This window comes from Epinephelus moara, chromosome 3, assembly GCF_006386435.1.
Source record: "Epinephelus moara isolate mb chromosome 3, YSFRI_EMoa_1.0, whole genome shotgun sequence".
In the NCBI taxonomy this organism is placed as follows: Eukaryota; Metazoa; Chordata; class Actinopteri; order Perciformes; family Serranidae; genus Epinephelus; species Epinephelus moara.
In genome coordinates, this window is record NC_065508.1 from 41889877 (window position 1) to 41913407 (window position 23531).

Here is a 23531-nt window from a genome sequence, read left to right on the forward strand (position 1 = left end):
TCACAAATCACAATTTGCCTCACAGGGCTTTACAGCATACGACATCCCTCTGTCCTTAGGACCCTCACAGCGGATAAGGAAAAACTCCCCAAAAAAAACCCTTTAACGGGGAAAAAAAACGGTAGAAACCGAAAGAGCAACTGAGGAGGGATCCCTCTTCCGGGACGGACAGACGTGCAATAGATGTTGTACAATAATAAAAAAAACATTTAACATTTTAAACATTCTTTTTGTCATAGCCTAATTATTCGTGTGATAATGTGTTTGTCTGTATATCTATGTTATATGTTCAGTGTACTTTATGTTGGAACCTGTATCAATGAGCTGTAATGGAAACAAATTCCTCCAGCCTGGCTGTGTGGTCATTAAAAGAATTAATCAATCAATCAATCAATAAGCACCGTCAGGTGCATACAGGGTGCATATAATATTGGGAGCAATCTGGGGTTCAGCATCTTGCCCAGGTATACTTTGACATGCACATATCCTTACCAATAAAAAAGGATTAATTGTTGGAATAAACATACAAGTAGGTGTATTTGGCATTAACACAATTAGTGGTTATTAGGTGTCACAACTGGGGCGGCTGTGGCTCAGAGGTAGAGCGGGTCGTCCACCAATCGAAAGATCAGCGGTTCGATCCCGGGCTCCTCCAGGCTGCGTGTCAAAGTATCCTTGAGCAAGATAATGAACCCCAAATTGCTCCCGATGGCTGTTCCATCGGTGTGTGAGTGTGTTAAAACTGAGTAGCAGGTGGCACCTTGTATGGTAGCCTCGGCCACCAGTGTATGAATGTGTGTGTGAATGGGTGAATGTGACTCGTAGTGTAAAAAGCGCTTTGGGTGGTCACTAGATGACTAGAAAGGCGCTATACAAATGCAGGTCCATATACCATTACCATTTACAACTGTATGACCTTCCCAAATTATATTCCCAGTTAACTGGACCAATAACTCCAGTGTACTTTACATCAATGAATGAAAACATGAAGATGAAACCACAATATTCTTTGACCTCATTTTATTTAAATGAAAAATACTAAAATCAGTCACTGTCTGCTTTGAGCTGTGGAGAGAAAGAGAGAAATAATATTAATACATTGCATCACAGTCATGCTTACAATGTGTATTAAAATCACTTACTTCTTTCTGTAGTTTCTTAATTTCTAAGTCCAGTTTCCTTAAGGTCTTTCTTTTAATTTGTCTGTCAAGCTCCATGTCCTGAAGCTTTCTCTTTTCACCCTTGAGCTTGACATCTGCCAGGGCTATTTGCTTCCTCAGATGAGTAGCATATAACTGTCTGACAGTTTGTGAATTCTGTAAAACACATATCTATTAGCACAGCAATTGTGGACACCGTGGATGTCCTTCAGGCAATACTCACTACATTTCCAGGCAGGCTGTCAGGCTGTTCATCTGTGTCCTGTTACAAATATATTTTCTATGAGCACCACACCACTGACTTCTTATACATTAAGGACTAAATTATCTCCACAAGACTGGCAGGTTACCTCAAACCTTCTGGAGTCCAGAGAAAGTGTCTCCTCCTCATCTGCTGCATCCACTGCTGCAGATGTGCCTTCACCCTGCCACATTAAATAGAATTTGTATTGACCTAATGTAAACTTGCAAGACATGTCAAGCAAATGGCTCTAATGAATAACACTCACCGGATCATCTTCCGGTGGCTCCAGAAGGGTCAGTGTGTCACCTGACACTGCAAGACAATCCAAAGTCAGACAGTCCACATAACACCAATGGTTGATTAATGAATGAATAAAATGATTGATTCCATGCACAGTATACTGGAATAATGTACCTTGTATGAAGAGGGCGGTTTCTGTGGGTGGGACAGAGTCTGTAGCTGTCCCCCCCTGTATCCCCTCCAACATCGGCCTGCCTCGGTTCTGATCCAGGGCAAGCTCTTCCGCTGGTGTGAAATCAGCTGTTGGTGCCCCCTCATGGTACATTTCCTGAGTAATATTAACTTCCACTGCTCACCTTTAAGGTGAAGTGTACAACTGTTAATTTGTGGAAGAAACTTCAATTGTAATTATGACAGATTCATTTGCGTACCAAGTGTATATTTTTAGATTACTTACGCATTCAGTCGGTCTGCAGTTGTTTACCACGCCCTCTCTCTCTGCTTTATTATCACTGCAGTGTTTCCTTTCTTCGTGATTATATGTTTTACCTCTTCATAAGTGTGCATAATGAGACGCTGCTCACTGGGTGAAAAGTATGCGGCACGCATCCTCTCCATTGCTGCATCAGTAAATCTGTGATCAATCTCGGGGTCTATTTAAGAAAGCCAAGGACGCGCACTTACCCGAATGAGTAACAGCCTGGCTTGGCTTTCAAACAACCAATTAAGCCAGGATGGACTTAGGGGAATTTGTCCAGCCTCGCTTTTCCACTTATCCTGGATTGGTTAATTCTACTTTCGAACAACAGGCCCCTGTTCTATAGAAAAGGTAACCTTATATGACTTCTGTTGTGATCTGGCACTATATAGAATTGACCTTAAGGGGGGGGTGGGGCGCCCCCCTGATATAATGGTAGTGGAAACACTGCAGTGGAAGGATGGATGATTTATTCCAATTACCTGAATATTCTGAGATTTTGGAGAATGATTCGATGAGATTTATTGTTTCTTGTAATGATGAAGGGGGGTCTTGTAGAAACAGCAAAATATCATCTGCATAAAGACTGATCTTATGATGTGTGGTATGTGTCTGGATTCCTTTTATGCGGGCGTTCTGACAGATGGGCGGCTGCTAATGGTTCAATGACAATGGTGAATAGGGAGGGAGAAAGTGGGCATCCCTGCCTAGTCCGCCTGTGCAGTGTGAAATTTTGTGAAGTTAGTCTGGAGATGACAGTGGCTGAAGGTGAGGTGTAGAGAATCTTGATCCAATTAATGAATGATTCCCCAAATCCAAATCTTCTCAATGTGGCAAACGGAAATTTCCAGTTTACCCTATCGAAAGCTTTTTCTGCGTCAAGGGTGGCTATGATGGTTCCCGGTTGTTGTAGTAATAAGTAATGCATTAGGTTAAATAATCTGTGGGTGTGGCTGGATGCATGTCTGCCCTTAATAAAACCGGTTTGATCTGGATGGATTATGGATGCAGTGACTTTTTCTATTCTTTGGGCTAGTGCCTTGCTGATGATTTTTATGTCTGCATTGATAAGGGGAGACGTGATGGTAACTTGTTGGATTTTTGTTGTGTTTTAGAAGGAGTGAGATTGTGGCTGTGTTCACATTTTCAGGGACTCTTTAAATTTGTTTTATGTCATTTATAATTCCATTAAAGAGTTGTGCTATAATGGCCCAGAAGTGCTCATAGAGCTCAGCATGGAAGCCATCAGCACCGGGTGTTTGTTTGGGGGCAGTTTGAGGCCAGTGGAAAGTTCGTCTTAAGTTATTGGTGAGTCAGGTATGTTTGTCTTCACTGAGTTGTGGTAAGTCGATACTCTTGAGAAATGAGTGGATATCTTCTTCATTTGGATCTTTTTCTGATGAGTATAAGTTACGGTAAAAAATTTGGAATATTTTATTTATTTCTTCTGGTGAATGTATTGGCTTTTTTTTCTTTGTTTCGCTTAATTTGATTTGCCAAGTATTTGCAAGAGTACCCAGCTGCAGACAACATGGCGGACAAGGGCGCCGCTATATATTCAATCCATACCAGAAGTCCATACCGGAAGTTAATCTTCTTTGTGTCTACGGTACTGGAAGTCCATACCAGAAGTTGCATACATACCAGAAGTCCATACCGGAAGTCAGTTTTTAAGTCTGTCTTTTTTATATTATTTATTTTAGCAGTACTACAGTTACAAACTTTGAAGCAGTCAACAATTAGATAGATAGATAGATAGATAGATAGATAGATAGATAGATAGATAGATAGATAGAATAAAATAAATAATAATAATAATATTAATAATAATACAATTATTTCAACAATTATTTTAAATACAATCATGTTTTGTTTGGAATAACATTGACCTCAACAAGTTAAACCTACAAAAATTGCAGAAAATCAACAAACACATAAATTTTAGTTGGATTAATTTTTAACAAAGATTAAATAAGGTGAGCACTTTCATTTAGTGGCCTACAGTTGCAACATGCAGATTACTATCAGGTCATTCAAAACAACTGAAAACCATGGACACAACAAATGTCATACTTACTCTTACATCAGTATGGTTAATTGTAACTATTTAACTATGAAATGAACATAATTAGATTGTCATATTGTCAGATGTATTCTATTATATTTCAGGAACACATGTAAACACAATATTACACTATTGTATTGGCAACATAAAGAAGTAGACTTGGAGTTCTCTTTTTTGTGAACAAGTTTTTATTCCAGATATCCATATCAATCTCAAAAGTAGAAAAAACAAAGGGAAAAAAATGGAAAAACAGTAAAATAATTTATTTGTTTGGTCTATAAAATGTAAGAAAATGGTATAAAATGTCAACCACTGTTCCACAATCACAAGATCCCAAGATGCAACCTAAAATGTCTTGTTTTGTCCCAAACAAATATCATTAAACATTACTGTTAAATGTAGAAGTATATGATCTCAAACAGATACTTCTCATCAACATACCATGGAAATGAATTGCATTTTCGGTATGGTTTTTCAGGTGCCTCTGGATCACGCTCTCATTTTTGGTTTTGAATTTGGGGCAGAGAGGACACCCAAACTCGGATGGTGAAAGAGTTGTGTGCCCCAGACTGGCTTCGTCACTCAAAATAGAGGGGTGCATCTGAAACAAGGAGAAGTCAATCAACATTGATAGCTGGAAAACATACTGAACATCAACCATATTTTACCGATCTAAAGGACTCATGGTGGAGGAGGCACTACAGCTATTTATGTATCCACATGTGTATGTTTATTAGTGCTCTGCATTACTAAAACATAATACAAATGTATTTTTTGCACACGTATGCTATGTATACGTCATTTATCTGACCCGGTTAACCCTCGGGGGTCGCTCATGTCATATACCACATGAGACGACTCTCTATTTTTAGAATATCTCCGGGGAAAAAAAGATGTATAGAACTTGATTGAGCAGTGCAGGGTTGAGGTTATACAAGCATTAATACACAAGGAGACCAGGCGAACCAAAAATTGGGAAACAAATGGCTTGTGTGCAATGAGTGTGTGCACAGATGTTTTACACCACAACACACCAAAAAGCAGAGGAACACATATTAACCCCGCTGCAAACTACACATCTAAATTAACCAGCACATCAAGAGAGGGCATTAATAGTCTCTGACCAACATTAACGCTGTTTACACACAGACATTGATGAAAGGGAGCACAACAGACCTTGAGCAGCTAAAGTTAAGTTAATAACAATCATGCCCTCGTTTTTACACAACAAATGTAGCTAAACCCACCATCCGGTGGTAGTAATTTGTGCATGCCGAGATTCCTCACATAGACGTCCCCCTTATGATTCGATACATTACGTAGAATTGCATCTTAGAGAACATAACACACATGTTAAAATATAATGATGACGGTGCGTATAAACGCAGCGGCGTGGTACTCTATGCTAGTACTAGCTAGTACTGCTAGTGCTAAGTGCCAAACAGAATTTTGTTGCACAATGTACAATGACAATAAAGTTGTCTAATTCTAATAATTAAAACTCATTCCCTTACAGCTCTTTCTCTTAGTTGTGCGTGTATTGTTTGCATTCTTCTCTTCGTCTTCTCCGTTGTCTTCTTCTTCAGCGAATAATACACACACAGACCAACTTCCGGACATGGACTTCCGGTATGGATATGGCAGCGCCCATGTCCGCCATCATGTCTGCAGCTGGGTCCCTCTCAGTATTTGCCCGAAGTATTGCTCTGGTGGAAATTTTCTTGTCTAAGTCTGTGTATCAAGAATTGAGTTTGCTGATTCATAATTTCATTTAGTTGAAATTCATATTGTCTTAATTATTTCGGGGTTTCCTCTGTTGGGCTGCTTGCATTAATGTTTTCAAGTCTTGTGATTTTTTTTGTTCCAGTTCGACTTCTTGTTCCTTTTCTTTCTTTTTCTTATAAACAGAGAATGAGATTATGTTTCCTCTTAATACTGCCTTTGCTTTTTCCCACAGAAGGGTTGGAGATGACTTTGGGGAATCATTCATGTCTAGGAAGGATGCTCACTCTCTTTTAATACAACTGTCGCATTCGGGGTCTTTAAGGAGAGCTATGTTAAAGCGCCATCTGGTGATCAGTTTATGTGGACTGATTCTATTCCAAGTAAATGTAACAGGGGTATGATCGCTTATGATGGGGGTGAATCTTTGACTCTGAGATATTAGATATGATTGAGTTGCTGGTGCGGAAAAAATCAATGCAAGAGTACGAATGGTGGACTGGTGAGTATAATGAGTATTCTCTAGCAGTTGGATGTTGCAGTCTCCAACTATCACCAAGACCAAAATCACTCATTAACTGTTTCTGTGAATTGCCAAGTACGTTTATTTTTTGCAATGTTAGTGCTGATGGGTCGATAACTGTGTTGAAGTCGCCTCCTATTATAATTGGACAATCGGAGATGTTTGAAATGGAGGGGGAAAAAAATACGGAAGAAGGATGGCTGATCTGTGTTTGGACCGTACACATTGCTGATTGTTAGTGGGTTATTGTTGTTTGATATGTTAATGATGATAAAACATCTGTAATGGTGGTGTTATGGACAAATTAGGTATTTTTATTTTTTTAAAACACATACACCTCTTTGTTTTGTGTTGTAGGTAGCTGAAAACAAGTGGTTGAATTGTGATGATTTTAATTTATTATGGTCTGAATCTGAAAGATGTTTTTTTTTTGTAAGAGGCATATATCTTGCTTGTAGTTTAGTTAAATGATTTAAAACTTTTACCCTTTTTGCTTGAGAACCAATTCCACGGATATTCCATGTTACGAATCTAAGTGATGATGACATGTTATGTAACTATAAAAACCTATGTATTAGTGCTGGTGCATGTGTGTGTGTCTGCGTGTGTGTGTGGGTGTGTGTGTGTGTGTGTGTGTGTGTGTGTGTGTGTGTGTGTGTGGCTGAAAATACAGTTTGATATAAGGCACATAGCACAACAAGACTGACCACCCAACATGTAAACAGGAAGACACAAACAAAAGGATGCAGCCACATAGACACAAAACGCTCATGTCAATGTGGCTGTGGGAGACAGTAGGTCATAGACCGCGGTACTGGGGGGGCCAGGGGTGCCATGGACTGGGTAACTTTTGTACTCTGACATAGAGGACTGCATTGGGATTGGGTCCCGCCGGGTCCCGCAGGTCCCCATTAAACAGTAGAAGAAGAAGAAAAAGAAGAAGAAGAAGATGTAGCCTAGCGACAGGATGTCAACACAGGAACTTGGTGCACATGCATGAGCGTTTCCACTCTTATTCATAAATCAACGAATATGCCCTGAATCAGCTTTCATACCAATTTGCCGCTTGCGCCACCTGTCTGTCTGTCTGTCTTTCTGTCAGCTCCATCTGTCATGAGACAAACATGAAAGAAGACGTGCAGTTTATTGTGTTTCACCGGCGACGAGCTGTCATTACACGCGACTATTACGCACGTCTGCGCGCTCTTTATAACTCACTGTGTGAACCTATATGTTGCATAATAAAGATTTGCCCCCTCCTAATTTTTAACCGCCCCCTCAGTAACTTCATCCTGGCGCCGGGCTTGCCTTAACCTCAATCACTGCGTGATTATATAAAGGTAGAAAAATAAATAAATACAGAGGAGGAGAATAGAAAATGAAACAGCCTTTATTTCATTAAAAACTAAATCAAAACAACGAAATAGGAGCGCTATTCCTGACCAGTGCGTCAAAAGACATGCAGACCAGGGAAACGAAACAAACAACCCCATGAATCTGTTTATTAATAGCCTATAAAATGACGTGTTTTCTCCTGCGGGATGGGAGAAGACACAAAATCAATGCATCTCTATTATTGTGCGGGCATAAATTCTCAGAGTTTTGCGGGAGCTGGCGGGAGTGGACATACACATTGCGGTTGCGGGCGGTAATGGTCAGAACAGCTGCGCTTGTTTTGTTGTTGTGTGTGTGTGTGTGTGTATGTGTGTGTGTGTCTGTGTGTGCGGCTCTGCTCATCAGTCTGATATGAGTGCTGACTTGTGATGATAATGAATATGATGTTGATTTAGATTCAAGGCAGCAAGATGAGTTTTGGTTGTGGTTGTGGACTGGATGTACTTTGTTGTTTGCTATAGTTTCATCTGTGCGTTTATGTGTAAATAGGCTTGGCCTGTTGTGTGTGAATGTTAGAGTGGGATCAGAGGGGTTAATCTGAGCAAGCATGTGTTCGTGTTCATGCGTGTACTGTAGATGTGACTGTGTGGCGTCGGAATAAAAAAAGTGCTCCGTAACGTTATTTAATACATCAGTAATATTGTCTGTTTCAATGCATATGCCCCCCCACCCCCTCCGCGTGACTTGAAATTATGGCCCCCCCTTGTTCAGATGCGTTCCGCGGTCCATGCAGTAGGTTATGAGGGGTCTAGAAGAGCCAGGGGGTCATGTCCTTATCATGGAATTACTGTCCATCTATGTAAAGTCCGTCCACTGAGATAACTGCTCTTTTGCCTTCTTTCATCAGTTGTTTCCGGATTGGTAGTAGTTGGTTGTGTCGTTGTAAGATGTCCCGGGGGAATTGGTTGAACTAGTTCTTTTTCGTTTATAGTGCTCGAACTTTGCAACCATCGGTCGTGGTCTGTTGTTGATGTTCTTTAAGCCCATACGGTGCACACAGTGAAAAGTGTTGACTGTTTCTGTGGGTAGTTTAAACTATGTGATCAAGACTTCCTTAACAGATTTTTGGGGTCGTTTGGGGTTTGTTCTGAGATGCCAGCGAAAACCAAGTTGTCCCTCATGCTGTGTGTTTGCAAGTCCAGAATGTTCTCTTTCATGGTTTTGTTTTCGGCTGTGATGAAGGTGAGCTGAGTGGTGTTTTAACGGACTGTTTTAATGAGTTATTTCTTTGATGAGTGTTTCGATCTGTTTTTTTTTTTTTTTTAAGATATGTTTTGGGTATCTTTGCCTCCAATGGACAGGACAGCCAAGCGTGAAAGGGGGAGAGAGAGAGGGGGATGACATGCAGCAAAGGGCCACAGGCCGGACCTGAACCCGGGCCGCCACGGCAACAGCCCCGCACACGGGGCCCCGACCCCACCACCAAGCCACCGACGCCCCTTCGATCTGTTCTTGACTAAATTCCAGGCTGTGGTGAAGTGCCTGGAATTCCCTGTGTAAAACCTCAATCAGCACAATTCTGCTGTCAAGTCCTGTAAGTTTATTTTCAATGGAGATTAGAATGTCGCTCACCTCTGTGCTGCACGGTGGTTTGGGGGATGAGGATGGTGAGGTATCCGGGCTGGAGACTGACTCTGGACGGAGACGTTTGGCATTTGGATTGGAGTTGGATTTCCCCTTTTTAGCGTAGTCTGTTTTGTCCTTATTCATGCTGCAGAATCGGTTGTAATAATCGTCAGTGTGTTCTTCTAGGTGCTTCAGGTTGGTTGATGGTATAGTCCAGTAGGAAAAAAGAAAAGTTTTATGTCCAGTGAGATGTGGTTTTTGGGTCTGGAGTCTAGCAGCTGGGGGCCGCCATGTTGGATGCACTGTCCCATGAGAGTTGCATTCACCAAGCAAGCACTGCCATCACTCCCTCTGTATTTTTCTATTTCTACTTTTTATCCGCTCCTGTTTGCCTTGATAAAGTCAATGCATCGCACAGTCATTCGGTCTTCACACTAGCAGTTTTTAAGTGTATGCTGCCCTGATGCTATTCTAACTGATTCTTACTCAAAAATATGCAACTCAATGGTAAAATACTCACTTACCATGTACTTCATACTTAAGAGGAAAACATCCTCCTACTACATGTACCTGACAGAGACATGTTTCTGGTTACATTGCAGATTTAGATTTTACCTTCATTTAAGAATTAAAATATGATGCATTATTACTCATTAAATTATCCAGCATTCCATATGAATTGAAAGCTCCACCTAAAACAGATGTTAGGCCTGGTACACACAACACGACATTTCTGTCCGTTCCAACAGTCAATATGTCACATTACGCAATTGTGGAGTCATAAAATCGTGCCGTGACTTGGCCGACAGACATGACACACTACACTATGGTCCACATCAATCATCCCCGGTCGTCTTTCACGATGTGTGTAATGTCATCGGGTTATTCTTGTCCTATCTTTATTACTTTTACTATTGTTTCAGTCACTGTGTCTGTTCACGTGCCAGCTGAAATGTTATTGTAGTATTGTAAAAAGCGCCAGCAGATGGCAGGAGCTACATTTGAAGGACCATATGCAAACATAGACACTGAATCCTCCACAATAAGTTCCTGCAAATGTTTAACAATAAAAGCCTATTTAAAAAATGAAGGGATTCTGTCAACCAAAGTTATAAGGGACATTTAATTTGAAACAGATACAGGAAGCGTTGAGTTTGAAATGACTGTGCGATGCATTAACTTTATCAAGGCAAACAGGAGCGGATAAAAAGTAAAAATAGAAAAATACAGAGGGAATAATAAATAATGTCCCGTTTATAATGTAGTCTGTTTCAAATGAAGCTGGTAACCTCTGTAGTTGTGGTGGGAGCGTATCTATGTTTTCCGGGTTCTATGTTTCTCGGGTTCTATGTTCCCCACTTAACCCTGCAAAAAAGGTTCTATGTTTCCCGCTTACACAAAAAAGGTTCTATGGTTCCCGGGTTCTATGTTCCCCACTCAACCATGCGGGAAACATAGAACCCTTTTTGGTTGAGCGGGGAACATAGAACCCGGGAAACACAGAACCTTTTTGGGTGGTAAGCGGGGAATATAGAACCCGGGAAACACAGAACCCGGGAAACATAGGGATGACCCCGTTGTAGTAAGTAAAAGCCCTGCCACTATTTTTTAATTTCCTTACTTTATGTCCGTCTCCATTATGAAGAAATAACATTGTTTGCTAGCTTGATGTGAAAGACAAAGACACACGACAATCCATCATTTCATCTCATGTAGTGTGTCATAGTTACCGTCGCAGTGTCTGGGACGCCTCATGATGTTTCGACAAAAAATGTTTGATTTTCTTGTTCCCGTCACAGCCATCATTATGACCAATAGAAACACAGAGATATCTGGGGCCTCCCTAGTGTAGTGGTTAGAGCACTCGTCCTCCATGCGGAAGGCCCAGGATTCGCATCCTACTGGGGTCGACGTCAGCAAAATGCGGTCGCAAGAGGTTCAAAGGGGAATCAAATGGGATCAGATTCCTTAAGGAGGCTTCAGGATAAGAGTCCTTAACGGGGGGGCATCTCAAGCCCGTTGTGAACGGGAAGGTCCAGACATAAAAAGCAGAGGAACACAGAGAGTCTCTAACGACTTAACCACAGAGTAAAAAAGGAAAATGCTGGCATGAAACAACAGAAGCACTTTCGCAATCCAGTGAGTACTGCCATTAGCATCAAGCTAGTAAACAATGTTATTTCTTCATAATGGAGACGTCATAAAGTAAGAAAATTAAAAAATACTTACCACAACTGCAGAGGCTATCAGCTTCATTTGAAACAGACTTCATTTTAAACGGGCTGTTATTTATTATTCCCTCTGTATTTTTATATTTTTATTTTTAATCCGCTCCCGTTTTCCTTGAAGAAGTTAATGCATCATGCTGTTATTTCAAACTCAACACTTCCTGTATCTGTGTAAAATTAAAAGCCCCTTATTACTTCGGTTGAGAGAATCCCTTCATTTTCTAAAAAGGCTTTTATTGTGAAACATTTGCAGGAACTTGTGGGGGATTCAGTGACTTGTATGTTTGCGTACGTGTCAGGTACTGAACCACAGGCTTGGACTCAAAATGCAAAAAAAAAAACAGTCCTTTAATCAGAAAAGCGGTCGGTACACAGGATATCACAAGCAAGGCAACAGTGTCCAAATCGGCAGGCTAAAGGCTAGGTTAGCAGACAAAAAAGCAGGTTTGGGAACTATACGGCTAATTAGTCACACAAGGGAACAAAAGGCTTGAACATTGTCACAAGGAACAAGACGAACTGGCACAGAAGGAAGGGAACACTGAGACTAAGGCTGCGGTCGAATAGTCTTTTTTGCTTAGGAAGGTTCCTAACTGAGTGAAATGACCCAGAAGTATGTAAGTGGCAGCCATGATAAGAGCTGGTCGCTGAGCTACAGTGGAAGGATCATAACAAAAAGAGAGAATAGGGCACTATACAAAAGACTGTGACGTTAAAAGATATCTGCTTGAGGTTATTAAATACTTGCAGCGAGCACCCCACCCTACCCTGCAGCAGAAACAATAAGCGCTTTCCCCATAAAGAGAGACACTGTGCGCATTTACGCACGAGGCACAGCAGCCTCACTTTTATTATTATTTTTCACTTTTTTTAATATTATTATTTATCCAATTGTCCATTTGAAGATGAAAATGGAAAAAGCACGTGGATTTCCATTATTTTTTTATTCACACGGAAAAACAAAATAATGCATTTAATATTTGTTTATCCTGTTATAAAACACACAAGTTGAACACAGCTGTGGACGGAGGGGACACGCACCCGTAACATATGCTCAGTTTGCATCAGTCATTCATTTGAGCATTGTTGTATTGCCAGCCTTTAGTAATATCATTAATTAATTTTACTAGTTAGGTTAGCAAACTCAGTGCCCTCTTTTAAATCATTTCGTTTCAGTTTGTGGCTGGTAGCCTATATTCCTTTTTTTAATTCAATTCCGACCTTAGAAATTAAATAATATCTTTCACCGTGTTGTCCACGTTTATATATCCTGCATGAAACAACACGATGAGAACGTACGGGCGCATTATCTAAGATGCACTTTTTGTAGTCCATCTTCAGAACATTGTAGTTTCACCACAGCAGACCCACGTCAATAACATCCGCCATCGCATCATTATGTAGCCCAGTGTAAGTGCAGTTGGATTCTCTCAGCACCGCAGTTGTCTTTTCCTAAGTCCTTATGAATTCTCCTTCACATCTTCCCTTGACCTTGTGACGTTTTCAATTGAGGTCAAGGAAAAGAGGTTAGGAAAATACGACAGGAGGGACTTTTCGACCGCAGCCTAAATATTCTGGGGAAGGGGAGACAGTGAGACACAGCTGCAGCACATTGGGGCAGGGCAGATAATCACACAAGAGGGAGACACACGAAGGCAGGAAGTGAAGGACCTGAAACGAGACAAGAGGTACGTATCAAAAAAAAACAGGAAGTAGAAGACAAAGAACACTGGGAAAAAGGTAAGTCAACTATCCGGCCAGGGCGTGACAGTATGTACTTCAAATGTAGCACTTGCCATCTGCTGGCACTTTTTTACATTACTACAACATTTCAGCTGGCCCCTGAACAGACACAGTGACTGAAATAGTAATAATAATAAAAATAGGACAAAAATAACCCAATGACATCACACACATCATGAAAGATGACCGGGGATGATTGGTGTGGACCATCATGTGTATCATGTCTGTCGGCCAAGTCACGGCATGATTTTATGACTCCACAATCGTGTAATGTGACATAATGACTGTCAGAATGGTGAGAAATGTCGTGTAGTGTGTACCAGGCATAAGTACATTTAAGTACATTGTACCTTCATCACCTCCTTTCTCCGAAATTATGCAAAACCACATTTTTTTCAAACTAAGTAATGTAGTATAACCAACAGGAAACCACTGATGTGTGATCTGATTTTGGGGGCACCACACTACTATAAGGGTGAAGTTATTAAATTTTTGTGTTTTCTTTTTAAGGTGTTGTACTTTGTAAAGTCCTTGTGCACTCGTCTCACAGCAGGCTGTGCTCACAGACAAAACATTATTTGTCCAGCTCAGAGCAAGGATTGTTTTGATGATGTAGCTTGTTGTCTTGGTTAGAAGGAAGCTTTGTTTGTGTTTTAACAACGTTTCGCTTGAGATTTTGATCCAGGAAGTTCAAGTCCATGTTTATCTTTCTAACTTTACTGAACTGCTTTAGGCAGACAGCTACTGCCCCCTCTTCCTGGAACTGCACATCGGTACTTAATCTGTTCATGGTACAAAATACCAGACTGTACCAACCTCCTCTCACCCCTGGTTATAAGTTGATATGGCAAAGAAACACACCAAAGTTCGCCGCTATTTGGAGGTCAGAAACACAGTGAAATACACATAGAAACATGCTCTGTTCACAGTCTGCTATCTGCAGAGGTCTGTAGCCCCGGGCCCTGCTGCACAGAGCTGCAGAAGCTGTTCACTTGTTTATTCAAAGTTCATTGATATTGATATTGTCGCGTGTCTAAATCGCATGGTACCTGTTGCTTAGTGGTGCTGCACACTCTGGAGCCTTTTAGAACAGGTATATATGTACTAAGATTTTGTGACACTTGGTTGAAAACAGGTGGACTTTACTTAACTAATTATGTGACTTCTGCAGGTTATTAGTAGCTTACTTCAGGGCTTCATCGCAAAGGAGATAAATGCATACACCACTTTTCAGATTTTTATTTTTTTAGGAAGTTTTGGGTTTTCCTATTTCACCATTTTGTGTAGGCCCATTTCCTAAAATCCAAATTAAATACATTTAAATTACAGGTTGTAATGCAGCAAAATAGGATAGCATAGAGGCAGGTCTGGCCAAATGGAGGGCAGAGGGAAATTGTCGTCCCGACAACGCCACCTGGGGAATTGCACCCCAGAAAATACACTCTGAGCAGTACCCTTATTAACAGAAGGTCACACAGATTCGTTACACTAAAAATATAGGACGTGAGAGGGACTTCCAAAAATAGTAACAAATGTTTATTGATAAAAAATTCACTAAGTTTTAAAAGAACACAAGGATGTCACAAGATATACGGCCCGGGTGTCAAAATAAAGACCACACTGGTTATTGCGGTAGAAAATAGCAAAATGACAGGAACAGGGCTAGTACTTAGCTCGGCGGACAGACTAAAGCAAAAATAAGGGACAACTCAAACCAAAGAAAAATGACTACAAACCAAACCACCACGTGCCACACCAAATTAAACGGAGTGAGGGGGACACCACCACCGGGGAAGTCTGCCGCACACTGCGCAAGCTCCTGTCCTGGAAAAGAAATAAAAACAAAATTAATACTGCTGGTGGTGGGACACTCAGGTAAATAGGTTGTACAGTTACCACACACACACACACACACACACACACACACTCACACACACATACACCTGTAGATGCGAATGGTTGTCTGTCTCTACATGTCAGCCCTGCGATAGTCTGGCGACCTGTCCAGGGTGTACCCCGCCTCTCGCCCAGTGTCAGCTGGGATAGGCTCCATTGTGCAATGCTTGTTTTGTTTTTTGATTTCCAGTTCCAGTATAATTCTTTCTTTGACAATGTTATAGCTTTAAATCCTCAGGAATTAAGTAAAAACTAGTGTTGTGCCACAATGAATTTCAGTGTGTGTGGTGTAGATATGCATCATAAAGAAGTAGTCAAGAAGTAGTAATCATTTCACACAAATGTATTTTCAATTAGTAATTCTACCATATTAAATGTCCTATTATAAATCTATCACTTCCCCTTTATGCAGGTTTTCTTCACATAGTGACTAACAGTAGTCTCCTCTCTGCTCTAGCTGGCCCCAGAAAACACCATGGTGTCCTTTAACAGAGCCCTGCAGCATGGGGCTAGCTCCCTGGAGGCAGACGTCACTATCAGGTTGTTAGCCACACATTAATAACATTTTGATCCTGGGTTATAGGGATGGGAATTGAGAATCAGTTCCAGTTGACAACTGGTTCAAATTGTCCAAATGACCAGAATCATATGCTTCAAGCTTGACAGTTCCTTTTATCGATGCCAGCATGTTTTTCTAACACTTGCACATTGCAAACAATGATGTGAAACTCGTGTGTCTTCACTACTGGAAACTTGCAACATGATGTAGTCATGATGGAGATGAAGAAATGGTCTGAAGTGTGGCTTCATTCACAACGAAAGATGACAGCAGAGCTGCTTGTAATGTCTGTAAAATTATATTTTTGAGTAAGGGTGGAAACACCAGCAATAATCTGAAATATCATTTTAAGCAACAGTGGCTTAAATTCCGGTAATGCCATGTATTTGACAATCTATGACAAGTGCCACTGCTTCCCAACCGAGCAACACGTTTATTACTGAAAGTAAATATCCTTTGTAATAATAACACGTTCTCATCCCAGGTCATTAAATACCAAAGCTGTGACACACCCCTCAGTGTGTGGTACTGATGGCAACAACAGCCTTTGACATCTTATTAAGTCGCACCCTTCAGTGTCTGTATGTGTGGCACTGCTGTCTCCTGGGTGAAACATGTAGTTAACATTGTCAAACGGTAGCGGCTAGTTTTAGGCAACAAAACTACTTAGTTAGGTTTAGAAAAAATATCATGTTTTGGGTTAAAGTAAAGTGCATAAATACATCACATTACTGATGCAAGTACATAATCGACACACAGAAGTTATTGAGTTATGTTGCGTTAAATAAACAGTGACTTCTGTTTTTTTAGGGGACACAAACTGCTGTCATCTGGGTGAGAGTTAAGTTTTGTTTGACCCATCTACCCATAAAACAGTTGCACTGATGCTGAAAATCTGTGTAGGCCCACATTTTTCCACACAGAAAATTGATCAGGAATCAGTAAGAGAATCGATAAAGAATTTGACCAATTAGCAGAATCGATAATGGCATTGGTATTAATAAAATCTTATCAACTCCCATCCCTACTGGGTTGTACATATTAAATGAAGTGATGGTATGCTCTGAAATTCAAAATGTACATCCCACAGCTGATAAACATGTGGGTTGTTTGGTAGAAACATTTACAGTGCACGTAAGAAGACAGATGCAGCTAAACCTCGCAATGTGAGGTGATCATCAGCTCATTTCACCTCTGCTGTTTTGATGTTAGATTATTATGATATTTCATTTTACAAAATATACTAAACCACAATCAAAGTTCCAAAGTACAACATTTTCTTGATTTTGTTTCTTGCAGTGTGGATGCTGTTCCCTTCCTTATGCGAGACCGCACGTTGAGAAGAACCACAGATGTTAGTAAGGTCTTTCCAGCCAGACAGTATGATGATGCCTCTTCCTTCAACTGGACAGAGATTCGATCTCTAAACGCAGGCCAGTGGTTTTTGGAGGTACCGAAATCCACTTTACCTAACTCATCCTGATATGTTCATGCAGATCCCTGCACAGCTATTTAATGCATGTCCCCCTTCTATGACCCCACATTCTTTACCATATTCTGTTTCTATAAATAAAGTCTTTCAGATTATTCTGTTACTACAAATAAAGTCTTTCAGAAACAACTTATGATTCCCGAGCGCGGCACCGCTGCTGCTCACCGCTGCTGCTCACCGCTCCCTCAGGGATGGGTCAAATGCGGAGAACAAATTTCACACACTCAGGTGTGTGAAAATCAGTGGGACTTTAATAAAATGTTTTAGTTCTGAGGGAGTCCCTGAGAAATTATGCAATATGTGCAGAATGTGACTGTAAAATTTTGTAAAACCTACAGTTTTACCAGTACATATTAGTACATACAACATATTAGAATAGGTATAAAATGTATTTAGCTTTTCCACTGGCAACATCTTGAGATGTCATATTGAGGTATCATTTAACTGTACTGGAACAGGGCTGATTTTGAAGATCAAGATCTCTGTGACTAATTCCTTACACTTAAACGTCTTTGTAATGGATGAGCACACACTTAGATTTTTTTTTTAGATATAGTGATGCAAAGGCAGAGAGATATAAACAATGTAAAACTCTACATCTAAATTAGCCGCAAACAGGCCTACTTAATTTAGAATATGCAAATATCTCTTCGTGTTGTATTACAGTTTTTTGCAATCACTAGCATCTTTTTGTCCAATCTTCAGACAAATTTTCAAAACTCTAAACACAAGCAGCACAACATCTGTCTGTTGTGGACCACACTATTAACACAATTCATGTTGTTTCACACAATATGCATTCAGTATAAAGCCTCTATTTCTGCATTAGCAGAAGCTCAAAATTGATATTTTTAATGAACAGATGATTGAAACATTGAGAAACAACTTATTTGAGGTTTAAAATAGATCAACCACAACTGATTCCAGAGTCAATCTGAGACAGACCCAGGTGTCTCAGCCAGGTGGGTTCAGTTATATCAACATATCAACAGTAAAAAGGGGACTTTTTGGACTGATTTTGTTCCATGTTGATACAGAACAACACAGAGGAGCAGGGAGAGAAAGAAGTCATTCTGGACAAGAGAGGGGAATAGCACTTGCTTGTAGAATCTGTAGAATTAAAAGCCTGTTGAATATGCTCCAAAGCCTACAGAAATGCCCGTAGAAACACAAACAAAAGGACAAAAGGGGGAATCTGCCATTAGCCATAGTAATAGCCTCTCTACCTGTAACCACCGATGAGCTGTCCAATCTGAGTAGCACATGCAAAAGGTAGAGGTATGGGCCACCACTTCGACATACAGACCACACACAGAACTGCATGATCACAGTTTATGGACTTTTGCATTATAGAAAAAAAGAGTAATCTGCTGACTTCACAGCAAATGTTATGAGTAACGAGAGCCCTCATAGAAATGTAGTGGAGTCAAAAGTACCATATTTGTCTTGTAAATGTCGTGGAGTCAAAGAAATAAGTTTCCAAAAAACAATGCTCAAGTAAAGTGCAGATACTCAAAAACTGTACTTGAGTACAGTATTTAAGTAAATGTGCTTCGTTACTGTCCACTGCTGGACGAGAGAGAGGAAGAGGACAGAGGAGTATCTGAACCAGGACTGTCTGAAACTGTGCAATTTTGTGTTTTTTCTCTTTTTTCTCTTTTTACTTCTTCTTCTTCTTCTGGCGTAGACCGTCAGCTTCATTGATGCAAGCCAGTCCAGCATGTCATCATCCAGGTTGATAAGACCATGATCGCCATTCGGTGGCCGGTATATGGGGCAGCTGCTTATTATATGTTCTACAGTTTGTAATTGATCCCTGCATTTGCAGTGGGCACTGTCCGCAAGGCCCCATTTCTGCATTGCTGCACCGAAGCGTCCTACACCTGTCCTCAAGCGGTTGAGAGTTGTCCATTGCTGTCGGGCAGATGCTGGCTTTTTACTGTGTTTGTGTATTTTAATTTTACACATTTGGAACCAAAGGCCAGATATGTTCTATTTTTGGTTGATCACTGGCAGCAGTTCCATATTGCTAATTGAGCTTCACTACACACTAATTCTGTCACTCACAATTTTATTTTAATTGTACATTCTGTAAAGTAAAAATGAGTTATTCACATAGTAGTACATAGATAGTAGTACAAAGTAGATAGTACATTGCCAAAATGCACAGATTCAACACTAAAAAAAATATAGAGTGGTTTACATCAAAAGAAAACCGTATTTTAAAAAAACAATGGACTTCATATTGTCTATTGTATGCAAGCAGAGCTGAAACATGAACAGTAATACAGTTTTTGTAATGTCATTAACTGTTAGTATTTTGAACGTTGCTGTGTGAGGTCTGACTCTATGTTCCTCTTGGATAGAAACATGTACTTTAAGGGAATGATTAATTGAGTCAGGCTTGCTGTGTGTTGATAGAGCTGGTGTATGTAGAGAATGTTTTTGGTATTTAATGAACAAAATTTTAAGTTTTGGTTTTAAGGTTTTAAGCAGAAAATGCATTTGGCTAATTGTGCGACTCAGGTGTGTTGCTATGTTGAGAGAAAAAGTATCTTAAGTTGAGGGAAACAATTGTTAGCAACTGTAAAAAAAAAAAAAAAAAATCTGTAACTGTGCTGCAGAGGAAGATCATGTTACATTTCTGTCTCTGTCTCTCTCTGTGCTCCCTTTTGTTTGAAGAGTGACCCCTATTGGACAGTAGAGACCCTAACAGGAAGGGACCGGAGCAGGATAGGCAACCAGACGGTTTGCAGTCTGGTGGAAATGCTGCGTCTGGCAGCCAGGACCAACGCCTCTGCATTGCTAAATGTCCGCAAGCCTCCACCAGAGCACCCACGCCACCGCAGCTGGTTCATGGACACATTCTGGGCTGTGCAGAAAGCAGGAATTTCCCAGAAGAGGGTGAGGACTGTAGGTCCCTCCATAATAATCCTTTGATTACTTGAAGGTGCTGCTTGTAGTTCGGTACCCCCAGTAAATCATGAGCACATGAGCAACTTAAAGAAAGTTCTGCACACTGTTGCTCACGTAAGAGCAATTTATTAGCACATCCAAAAATGACGTTTCAAGCTAATGCTTTTCTTAAATGTCATCTTTAAATACATACGCTCAGGTCACATGATTGTCATGTGATGATCCTGGTGAAATATATATATATATATACATATATACATTATATACAAATGCATACATTATGTACAATGTATACAGTACATACACATGCATGTTATAAATCTGTGTATGTTAAGAAAAGCACATGTAAACAAGAAATATAATATTGTGTTACACACAAATATATGTGCTTAAAAAAATTACAGAAAGACCTCATAGCTCATAAGAAAAAACATCAGGCCAGAGGCCATCATACCTACTATATGGCTTGATCTAAAGAGAGGCACCTCTACATTAAGTACAGGTTGTTGCTGTCACAGTGTTCTGGTGTGAGACTTGCCTTGGTGTTGTGAGAGCGTGAGACAGAGCCTGAAAGCATGCAACTCACACCAGGTGCCTGAGAGTTGGTAACTCTGTTGTAAATTCTACTGTACAAGTTGCACTTTTTTATAATAAAAGTGAAACATCTCTGGATTTGAAGCACGCACTGCATTTTGTCTGACCAAGGTCTTTTCTTGTCATATGTGTTTGTGCCAGGTGACGTGGACCCCCGACACAGATAGGGGGAGGGTGCGAGGGCTTCAGCAGTCTGCTAATGAGAAGCTGTCAGTGGAAGAGATAAGGCTCAGGGGAATAACAAGCCTGACTCTTCATTACAGCAAGGCCAGCCACAAAGACATACAGTAAGAGCAAGCATCTACTGCTTTGCAAAAACTACAGTTATGAAAATCACAAAGGAGATTAGGCTATAGTTGTGCTCTATGCGGAGCCTACACCATGGTCTATGCAAGTGGCCTAAGCTGTTGTGAGCATTTATACTTGTGCCAGGGGTAACTTTAGCTAGGGTTGCCACCTTCAGTTTGTAAAAATAAGGGACACCTTCATAGTGGCCCCATGCATGGGGAAAAGATATCAAGAGAGTGGTCTGGGGGTCCACCCCCAGGAGATTTTGTGTCAGACACTTCATTCATCACACACATGGGCAAAATTTTTGGTCTGTCAAAATGAACTATTTGGTTAATTTAGAAGAAGCAAGACCAGTGAGGCTTTATGTAGGAATCCCGAAGTTAACCCTTTTAAGATCCTTTTTAAAAAAAACTTTTCATAGCCTACATTTTAGGACCTCATCACCACTTCAAGTTCTAACTGGTTACAATGGTCATTTACTACAACTAACTTTACATTGACTGTAGGAAAGCACAACTAAACAGTCTAAACAGATACCTTCTTGGACCACTGTGGCCATGCAACATAATTCAGATAGACTGGGCGGAAATAATGGGACAAGGTGGACATGATATAAACAGTGAGAGATTTAAAGTTAGGCCTTGTTTGTGTGCTTGCCAATATTAGTGATTATGTTAGAATTTTGCAGTCTACACAGTGTTGTCTAAATATTACTTGTAGGTGCATTCTTAAGCTTAATTAAACGTAGTGTAATTAATTATTTGGGTCGCAATCCTAGCATTAGCCATGGATCAGCCCGCTGCTTTTAAATGTCATCACTCATGTCAAGCTGTTGTCAGTTAAAGACACACCTTCAAGAGGGTAGCCCTGTTGTTATTGACAGGCAAATCCCTGCTGTGCTGGGCTGACACACCAAGCCAACAATTGTGTGGGGAAAAACAGTATATGTGCAACTCCTTACTGGTGGCCACACTATCATTTCACTGCTGCATATTTTCTTCTCACATTTATAGTCTTTATCCCTTTGTGTGTTTTGTCTGTCATACAAGCTACTGGATGCCTAAATTTCTCTAGTGATTAATAAAATCTAAAAATCTTTGGTTCTGCTGCATCTATTTTGATCCCTTTTTTATGTGTGTCATAAATCGGACAATCCTAGAGGAGTGCGATGCTAAATCTCTTTTAAGGCCCCTCTCTATACAATTCATAACTGAATGAGCAAAAAAGTTACAATATTTTCTGTGCAGTGAGTAAAAGGAGATAAGGAGTGAAAGGGAGAGTTGACATGTATTTTTCCTTTCCCCAGGGAGTATCTGGCCAATAATGTGAGTGTGACTGTCTACCCAGTGAATGAACCCTGGCTCTACTCCATTCTGTGGTGTAGCGGGGTGCCTTCTGTGTCCTCTGATGCCCCCCAAGTCCTCCGAAAGGTGCCTTACCCCATCTGGCTCATGGTAAACAGCGCTCCTCTTTCTGTCTCTCATCTGACACCACACACACACAGACAAGGTCACACAGCAAGACGAGAGGACAGAGACTGACGAGGGTCCAGCAAGACCCGAGGGCAGGGACACAGAGAAATATGAGGGAGCTCAGCGGCAGACTTTAGCTCAGCGCGTCATTAGAGAACAGGACCCTGGGAAAGAGTGTGACACAGGTTGAGACAAGGGCACAGATCTGAGCTGAAAAGCAGCATTTGCCTTAGTCAGGGCCTTGTGTTAGCTTCAGACATGCATGTTAATGATGACCTCCAGTGGTGCTGACCGGAAATTACTTTTCTTCTCTTGCAGAGCCAGAATGCTTACAACTTTATCTGGATCACTTCGGATCTTGTCTCACTTGCCATAGTCACAGGGATTTTCTGTTTTCAGAAGTAAGTACAGTTTGGACTATGATCATGCTGACAGACACAGACATACAGTATATTGACAAGGGCACAACCTTCATGCACTAGCCAATGAAAAAAACATATCAAACAGAAATTCATCACCACATTTATTTTCCCAGCTTGGATATCCTAAATGAGCATCATTAAAAAAATCAAAAATCTAAACATGTATTCACTTTGTGGTGCATCATTTGTGATATACGCCATAATTTGGGAGCCAAGTAAATTACTACATTTCTGTCTCACATTAACTGGTCTTTCTAGAAACACTTATATTTGGAATAATTCACTGAACAAACAGACAGCTGATTTCATTAAAATGATTTGTTTTATAGTATTTGGGTGAACTGGCCCTTTAAAGATCATACAGTCTTAGGGCCAGATCTACTAAGATCCCAATTTGCGTGTACTAATTTGCGTGCGCAATCTAGAATTTTGCGTGTGGGGCTGAACCGCGGTTTGCGGGTGATGTACTAAGAGTGATTGTGTAAATGACAACAGGTGCAAACGTGTTGGAGACACCCTATTTAA

At 40.6% G+C, this 23531-nt stretch overlaps 1 protein-coding gene across 6 annotated transcripts in view; it reads left to right on the forward strand.

Annotated features, from left to right (window-relative positions):
- The window catches only part of gdpd5a (glycerophosphodiester phosphodiesterase domain containing 5a), a 157267-nt gene that overhangs the window by 120065 nt on the left and 13671 nt on the right, over positions 1–23531 (forward strand). For 4 of the 6 annotated variants that reach the window (XM_050035688.1, XM_050035685.1, XM_050035692.1 and 1 more), the window contains 6 exons: positions 15718–15800; positions 17119–17269; positions 19994–20224; positions 20963–21108; positions 22419–22566; positions 22903–22985. In XM_050035688.1, coding sequence (XP_049891645.1) covers positions 15718–15800; positions 17119–17269; positions 19994–20224; positions 20963–21108; positions 22419–22566; positions 22903–22985 — 842 coding nt within the window. The remainder of the gene's footprint in view (positions 1–15717; positions 15801–17118; positions 17270–19993; positions 20225–20962; positions 21109–22418; positions 22567–22902; positions 22986–23531) is intronic. The other 2 variants (XM_050035686.1, XM_050035701.1) reach the window with 1 other exon arrangement.